Source organism: Glossina fuscipes, unplaced genomic scaffold (assembly GCF_014805625.2).
Source record: "Glossina fuscipes isolate IAEA_lab_2018 unplaced genomic scaffold, Yale_Gfus_2 2, whole genome shotgun sequence".
In the NCBI taxonomy this organism is placed as follows: Eukaryota; Metazoa; Arthropoda; class Insecta; order Diptera; family Glossinidae; genus Glossina; species Glossina fuscipes.
In genome coordinates, this window is record NW_023998416.1 from 15,718,436 (window position 1) to 15,727,595 (window position 9,160).

Genomic DNA, 9,160 nt, shown 5'->3' on the forward strand with positions numbered 1-9,160 from the left:
TAAAAAGTAAAAACAAAACAAAACAAAAAATTTCATTACGATGAACAATATAATAATAGCAATAATAATAATAATAATAATAATAATAATAAAAAAGGGATTTCAAATATTACATACTAACATAACATGAATTAAACACTAAAAAAAAAAAAAAGAAAAGAAAACTTTAAGCAAAACATAAACTAAATCAAAGTTATAAACAACTGATGAAAACAAATACATGATATACTTAAAAAAAAAAAAAAAGAAAAAAAAAATACATTTATTTTTTTTTAATGCAAGCAAAATAGAACTTGATCACCACTCACATTTATAAGCAAATAAACTCAAACTTTATTATAGGATTAAGAAATCAGCTATTCTTCAAATCTCTACATCTCTATCTCAACGCTATAGCTATAGCATATGGTAAGGTGAAGGCAGATCAATCCTTCGCGAGCCCTGCACGAAACAATTTTAATAAAGATCTTTCGGGTTATGGGCGGCGGTATAAATGATGAAATATTCCAATCAAAAGAATCTAATGCGATTTTGCTATCGATCTCTCGGGTAATTCTCCCAAGGCTATTTCTACATACATATTCAAACACGAAAGTTAAAGCCACACTAGTGGTGACCGTTATGTGAAATGAATAAAAAAAAAAGTTAAGCAATTGTTGATTGTATTAAATAAATTAAAGCGATTGTATAACACGTTAAAAAAAAAAAAGGAAAAAGTAGAAAATAATATGTAAGTTCATATTTATGGCTTATTTACAACCATTAAAACACAAGAAATGTTTTGAGACTTTTTTTCTCCAGAATATCAGTTTACAACTATTCCCTATAGTTTTTTAAAAAGTTATATTTGCTAATTATTAATATATAAAAAATATATATGTGTTTGTATCTTTTCATACATATATATACATAAATATATATATACATATATATATGTATTCAAATATATATATATATATATATATATATATATATATATGAGTATATAGGCATCTTACAATCCTAAGTATACACATATTTATATATATACGCATATGTATATAAACATTATTTGTTTTTTTTTTAATCTATAAATACTACACAATATTTTAAGAGTTTTGCTTGTCATTATGTCTTAAAATTGGAGTTATACATTTAATATTGTTAATATTGTTGTTTCTTTTTAAAGTATAAAAATTACACACAAATACACATTTAAGCTTCTTTTTTTTTTTTTCTTTTATGTAATATTAAAAAAAAATTATTTGCATTTTTTCGGCTTGTCAATAACTCACTAATTAACAATTTTTTTTTTTTTTCTTTTCGTTCGCTTTTTATTAGTAGAATTCTCTGTTTTGCTTGTATTAGTTTGAATAGGGGCTTTTTGAATTTTTGTTTTTTGTTTATCTATTTATCATTAAAAGCAGAAACAAGTGCTTTTCTTTCTTTATTTTTATTTTGAATTCATTTTTAATAATTTAATTTTTAGTATATAAAAAATATGTTATTGAGAATGTAAAGATTTTTTTTCGTTTTATATTTATAATTGGAGTCTTCTACATTAAAGTCCTTTATAAGTCTTCTCACTGATTGCCAAAAATGTTGATTTTAAAATTACGATTTTTTTTATCGTTTTTTTTTTTTTCCTTTCTTTTTTGCTATATTAAAATTTCGAATTTTTCGGTTTTAGTTTTTCTTTTCTTTTTTTCTTTTTTGTTTTCATATTCGTTTTTTTCTTTTCAGACGCAAGGAATATAATGAAATCTAAATTCGTTTAATACCAAACAGAGATAAGATATATTTGATTATGAAATTAAAAAATTTGGGGGCGAGTTGGACAATTATTTCATTTTTTGCTGTCTCTCGTTCGATTAAAAAATTGAACATTTAAAATTTTGGCCCAAAAGTAAAGCTGTTTGATCATCTATAAAAACTGGGAGTAAAATTCTAACTCGTATGAGGTTATTTTGATAAAATTTATCAAAAATTTGTGTAACGTAATTTTTTCCTCGGGAGCTGATAAATAGACGCAGTTACTGCAGGAGGAAGGAACAAATTTCATTAGACATTGATGCGGCCATTCTTGGCTGCTTCTAGCACTTTGTCACGCTTGGCAAAATATATTTTTTAAATTCTAACAGCCAACGATTAATGGTAGTTTTTCAAATTACAATTTTCGTCATTTAATAATCAGATATATAACACAAATGTCTGTGGGCTTTAGACGTGTGATCGTCGACGAAATAAAAATAAATAAAATTCAGAATGATTTCAAAAACTAATATTTCGATATGACACAATAGTCACCACCATCTTACATTATATTCTCCAAATAGGATCCATCTTTTTTTCTTGGCTCTTTAAGTAGCCGTATGCTGATCTAATCGCATTTGTAAACAAAAAAAAAAAAAATAATTGAAAAGACGTTATAAACGAATTTAGATTCTCTTCTGTACTTCTTGCTTTTAATATTTTTTTTTCATCAAAATTTGTAATAAAAAAAAAAAAAAAAAATACAAAAAAAAGTAAATTAATTTAACAGACGCTTTTATTACCACTTTTTCTTTTGTAGATTTGTTTAAAAAAAAAAAAAAATTAACAAAATTACTTTATATACCGTTTGTGAAAAAAAAAACCTATATACAGCTTTTTACGAAAAAAAGCCATATATCATTAAGAAAATATTTAATAAGAACATTAACACAATAAAAAAAACTTGCAAGAAGAAAAAAATATAAAAATTAATTTTTAATTGAAAAAAATTGAATAAATTAATTAATTATTAAGATACAAAATTAACGCACAAAAATATTTTTAAAAAATCAAATACAAAATTATTATATGCGAGTATAAAAGTCGAACATATATTTAAAAGATTGTTCTTGGGATTTTCGTAAGCATATTTAGAAGCAAACACATTATAAATCTTAAAATAAAGTAAAAACAAAAGCGACAAAAACAGTTTAAAAAAAAGTATAACAAATTCGAAAAGTAAGCAAATCTTTTTACTAACTATATAAAAAATGCGAATTAAAAAACAAATAAATAAAAAGTAAACGCGTACAAAAACAAACAAAAAGCATACTCATATATACTATAAAATGAAGAACATTACTTAAAAAAAAAAAAAGAGAAAGAAAAGTGAATAAATTTTTTTTTTTTTTTTTTTTTTTTTTTTTTTAACAAAATTGAGCTCAACAGTAGAGAGAAAAAGTAAAAAGTAAATACTCTTCACATATTGTTATTATTAATCAACATAATCGTGAAGATGGCGAGATATATAAAATATTGAGAAAGAAAGAAGCAAACAAAAAACAGTTATATATGTTACGAATAACAAATTAACTCCTTTCTGTCTTGCTTTCAGTTTGCCTTAACGCTAAAGATAACCTCTATGGTTACGAAAAACTGTATATGTGATAAATTTTTAAATTAAATAAGTACCTTAATATTACGACATACAATAAAAACAAAAACAATTCTTTTTTCTTTTTTTTTTTTCATTATAGACTTACGCTTACAAAAATAGAGACTTTTCATAGGCAGAGATTACTTGGTGAACATTTTAATAACTTAAAGAGAGCATTCATTCATTCTTCTTGGTTACTGGTGTTTTTTTTCTTTTGTTTTTTTTTTTAATAAATATAAAAATTAAAAAAAATTCGTTTTTTTTTTTTTTCTTTTTTAATAAAATTCGCGCCATAAATAGTGCTCAGTCAAAACGTACGTTTTAGTGGGAAAAAAAAATGTGTTACTCTATATATACATATACGTGTATATATATGTATATACCTTTAGATAAAATTATAGAGAAAAAGTAATATAAATAACATTTTTTCGACTCGATTACCGTTAACTTTCTCAAGAGTGTTTTTTTTTTTTTTTTTTTTTCTTTTTTAACCAGGTCTAAACAACAAATATAAATATTTATTATAAATAAGTTTATGATAAAAAAAAAAGAAGAAATAAAATGAACAAAAGAAACAAAAATAAGAAAGTGGAAAAAAATTTCTATAATAATAAAAAAAAAATCAAACAAATGCGACAATTCTCCATAGTTTAGTTTACAAACCAATAGGTGGTACTTGCACGTAACGATAAATGTAAAGGCGATAGTCCTTGCTGGCCAATACCACGCTTCCGTCATCCATTAGAGCAACATCAAAGCATTGAGCATGTTTCACTTTCGACTCCAAGGCCGAAACCAATTGACCATCTTGGGTGAATATCGTTAAATTGAAATTGTTATGATTGTCGGCGATTAAAATTTCACCGTTAGCGTTAATTCCAACGCCAATAGGATAATTGGTGATGCCTTCACCGCCAATCTGCCGTAAATACTGACCATCATAATTGAACACTTTAACGCAATGGGCTCGGTTGTCACTGATAAATATCTCCTGTTTATCGTTTACTACCACACCGTTCGGAAATTCTAAATGCTTACTGCATCCGAATTTATGCAACACATTGCCATTCTGATCAAAGATAATAACACGCATCACCTTACATTCAACTACAATAATACGGCCCTTATTATCGACTGTAACACCGCGCGGATGCTGCAATATATTGGCTCCGAATTTTCGTACAAACTGCCCATACTGATTATAGATCTGTATTTGATGTGTAGGTGATCTTTCAGTGACGATAATGTCGCCCGTGCCCCGTACAACGGCTACACGATTCGGATATAGCAGTTGAGAGTCTCGTTTTCCACACTCGCCAAATTGGAATTTGAATCGTCCTTCTTTATCAAAAATTTGTATGCGATGATTGTTCGTATCGGCCACAATAATGTCGTTCTGTGCGTTTACAGCCACACCGCTGGGCTCAGTAAATTGTCCTTCCATTACTCCAAATTCACCGAATTTGCAGTGATATATCATTTTCTGGCGTTTAATTTGCGATTTAGGAGGATATATAGAAGCCAAGTGTAATTTTGAAGTTAAATCCATTAATGAATCGGAGCTTGATACACCACTGCCCGATGTTATGTTTAAAGCATTTAAAGCACTAGGCGTTACGGCCGCCACATTTGTGGACGTTACACTAGTGCATACCGCACCTCCATTAGTTAAAGCCACAGTGTTTAACATTTGTGCACTGGTGAATGGATCGGTGGCGGAGGTAAATAAATTGTCACTTCCACCATTACTCCATTTCTCATACGGGTTAGTGACCGGTACACCTATGAATGCGGTAGCAGCGGATGAATTATTAGTGTTATTGTTAGAAGCAACAGCGGCAGCAACAGCGTAACGTTTTGTCATCAAGTCCTCAAAACTATTCGCAGTGTGAGCGTTATTCAACATACTGGAACGTCCCAATAATACATTAGCACTACCACCGTTGGTGTAAGCACCGTCTAATAAATTAGCGGGTAAACCTAAACCGCCCGGTAAATGAGAACCTCCAGTAACGCTACTATTTGATGAGCCATCGCCATGGGAAGAAGCTGAAGATATGGATTGGGTGGGTCTAGCGATAGGAGGTTGTTTTGGCATTACGCAGATAGGATCTGCTGCCGAGGCTCGTATATAGCCGAAAGTATTGCGTACACCAGCTTGTATGGACTGATAATTTGACATGAATTCCAATTCGAAGGGCATTTGCAATTCCTGAATGGCTGCTTGCAACTGCAATTCAAGATTTTTACGTAACATTAATATTTCGCTAATGCTATGTGCTTTCGGTGAACGCTCCATCGCATCACACGTTTGTAATGTCTTGTCGACCAACTCTTTAGAACGTTGTATGCATGTCGTGTATGTTGTCATTTTGGCGTTATAAAGACTCTCCAACTCTTTCACCAATTCCTGTTTTCGTTCATCGAGCATTGAGCAGAAAAATTGATAAGTCTCATTGATTTCGGTGTTGGCTCTTTGGTATTGCATTTTAATTTTGCTGCTAACCAAATCGGTGTCACCCAGCGGAGCAGTATTATCAACTAAAGTAACAATCTCTCCAACTTTTCCTCTTAAATCGGCAACAACCGTTTGCAGTACCGTTTCTGGTGAACACTGTGCGGCACCGCCATTAGATGTCAGCAAGGAACTCACACCGTTCTCCTGGACATGTTCGATTTCGTGCATACCGCTCATGTGATCTAGGGTAATGCAATCTTTACAAACTAAAGTACAACAAGTGCGGCAACTAAATTTCAACAACTCATTCTTATGGCGATGGCAATACAATGCTGTTGGCTGCGTTTGCTGTTGCTGTTGAAGATGCTGAGCGGCCATTAAGGCCTGAGCACGCATAGGTGACGGCATTAATGGGCCAAACAAATCGTCGGTGACTGTTGTCTGTGTTAGATCGGTACCAGTTATTTCATTTCCGTTGGTGTAACTAGAAGCAGCTGCTGCCGCTGCTGCTGCTGCCGCGGAACTCAATACAATTTTGGATAACTGTGACAACGGTTGTTGTGGTTGCTGCTGTTGCTTTTGTAGATGCTGTTGTTGCATCTGATGCTGCTGATGATGTTGCTGTTGGTGTTGTTGCTGCTGCTGCTGCTGCTGCTGTTGTTGTTGTTGTTGTTGTTGCTGCTGCTGCAGCATCATGGTTAATGAACTAGAAAATTTAAAATCCATAGAAACCGGATTATTAATACCAGTAGTCGTTTGATTTGTCAATGTATTTCCTCCACCACTAGTCGGTATATTTATACCCGGCTCAAATCCCTTAAATAGGTAAATATTATGACCATGAAAGCAATGCATAAACTCATGTGCTGTCACACAACTGCCACAGAGAAAACGTAAGCAATCGTAACATTTAGCTACCGCATCCGATTGCTTACTTTTACAGGCGGTACAGCGTGACCAAGCGCCGCTGGAACCATTAGTTGTTGTGATACTATTATGATTATTGTTGCCGTTGTTGCTATTACCGTTACTGCATATATTGCTGGTACCATTCAAATTAGCCAATAATGAACTGCAGGGACTGCCCTTGCCACTACCAATTATACCAGGACCTCCACTTCCGTTGCCAACGCCTACACCACCATTAACATTGCCATTACCGCCCGAATTGCTACTAACGTTGCTTGTATTACTTGAAGTACTGCCGCAACCACTTAAACCACTACTGGACGATGATGACGACGCCGACGACGAACTTGATGAAGAAGCAGTCGATGATACTGAAGCCGATATAGGATGATGTTGTCCTACAACTGTTGCACCTACCACAACCGTACTCGTGTAGTCGTCACAAATTGCCGAATCACTAACTGGCGGTGAAGAGCCACTTAATGTGAGCGGTGAATCGGACAAATAGCCATTGTGTTCAATGAATGTGGTTTCAATACCACGTATGGAATCCAGTGAAGGTGTAGGTGACGTGGCCATATCTGGTCACTTATTACCTCTTAAAGAATTTCGTCACTTTCTTGTCAATTTTTTCTTTCTCAATTCCAAGAAAAGGTTTAATAACTGCTGCTCGAAGTCTTGCGGCCAAGTGTCCTATAAATAGAGGAAAAGAATGAAGAAGCTTTATAAATGCACCTATGAAAATGTTAAGAGTAGCATATACAGCGAAGCAGAATTATAAAATATGAACGAATTAATCTATCGAATGTGGCGGGTAATAATGAAGTTTTTTTTTTTCTGTTCGTTTTATTCGCCTTTTCTGTATTCATTGTTTTTACAATGGATTTGAAATATTGTTGCATCGTTATCACCATTTGAAATACATCAAATATTTAAATTTGTTAAAGTTGCAGATGGATTTGTATTTAAACGTGTCTAAGATACCCGCCTAACATACAGAGAATTCATCAAAAGTCGGCATACTTTACATTAATTTAAATTGATAAAAAAATGTTGCGCAAAATAATAAAATTGAACAAGAAAAAAGTTTCCAAAAGAAAAAAAACCGAATCAACGAGTAAAATTAACTACAATACGTTGCATTTTAAAATGATTAATAATAACAAATAAGCAAAGTCAAACTGTCAATTCAAACGACGTTTTTAATTGGTTCTCATCCCGATAGCCGACGGATTTGAAAGAAGCTACTAACAAAAATAAAAAGGAGCGGGACAATTTGGAAACCTTAAAAGCTTTATGCTGAAATTAACTCAAGGACGTGTAAATATGTGTAACTTACGATAATTTGAATTTTTTCCCATAACACTCTTACTGTTTCTTTTCAAATCATTCATTGCCTTTCCGTTCCTTGTGAACACAATCCGTATTATTAACCACCACATTAAATCAATTGCGACGAACACATGTAAATATTAGTTAGCAAAGTTTACGCGGTCTTTCTGATTATAATCATTTTTAGCTCTTGCATGCAACACAACAAGAAATCACCATTCGATATTTGCGAAATTTCTTCATACATTTCGAAATACAATTATAAGAAAAGGTAAAAGTCACTTACCAACGGAAACGATTGCAGTTTAATTGAAAATAGTCCCTTGAGATCTTTAATTGCATTAGAAAATAATTTTTCGTACCGTATGTTATTTTGTTTTAATTAGTTTTACTCGGTTTTTCCTTTTGCTGGCCTATTGTTTCTCAATTATAAACAGTTGCGTGTAAGAGATTAAAAAAAAAACAAAACAAAATAAAAAGAAGCTAAATCCGAAGTAATTTTCGTGGTATAGTTTTAGGCGTTGTGTTTCAAATGCTTTACACGTTTAAGTCTTTTTAGTTTTGCTCTAGAAATTTAAGAAAAGAAAAAAAAACACAAACCTTTAGCAATATAAGATACAATTATAAATGAAATATATAAAAATAAATAAAAAGAAGACAAAAAAACAGGTAAATTAGATTTGAGAGAAAATGATAATGATAAATCAATCATTCAAAAAAAAAAATTAATTGGGAAATTTAATTCGAAATATTTCGTGTCAATATGCCATAAAAGCGAGTTAACTAACGAAGCTATTTATTATTATATGTTCATCTAGTGTCTATATAGTAAAAGGATATGATTGCGTGGGTTCTTTACTATCCTTACAGTAGGAAAGTCGTTGTCAGACTACTTCACCATCGAATAACTATGCGCAGCAACTGCCCGGGAAAAATGACTAAGAAATGCTACTAATAAAAAAAAAAAAAAAAAAAAATGTATATATATATATATATATATATATATAGAACTGTGTGTGCGTGCATGTGTGTATGTGTGTTTGTATATATGCGCGCGTGTACAAACAAAGAAT

General features: G+C 31.5%; 1 protein-coding gene across 3 annotated transcripts in view; it reads right to left on the reverse strand.

The window, feature by feature from the left end:
- Positions 1-3,942: 3,942 nt before the first annotated feature.
- LOC119634225 (brain tumor protein) overlaps positions 3,943-9,160 on the reverse strand; it is an 82,027-nt gene continuing 76,809 nt past the window's right edge. For 2 of the 3 annotated variants that reach the window (XM_038028262.1, XM_038028263.1), the window contains 2 exons: positions 8,374-8,653; positions 3,943-7,448 (listed from right to left, as the gene is read on the reverse strand). In XM_038028262.1, the coding sequence (XP_037884190.1) occupies positions 4,044-7,334 (3,291 nt within the window). In that variant the 5' untranslated portion in view covers positions 7,335-7,448; positions 8,374-8,653 and the 3' untranslated portion in view covers positions 3,943-4,043. The remainder of the gene's footprint in view (positions 7,449-8,373; positions 8,654-9,160) is intronic. The other variant, XM_038028261.1, reaches the window with a different exon arrangement.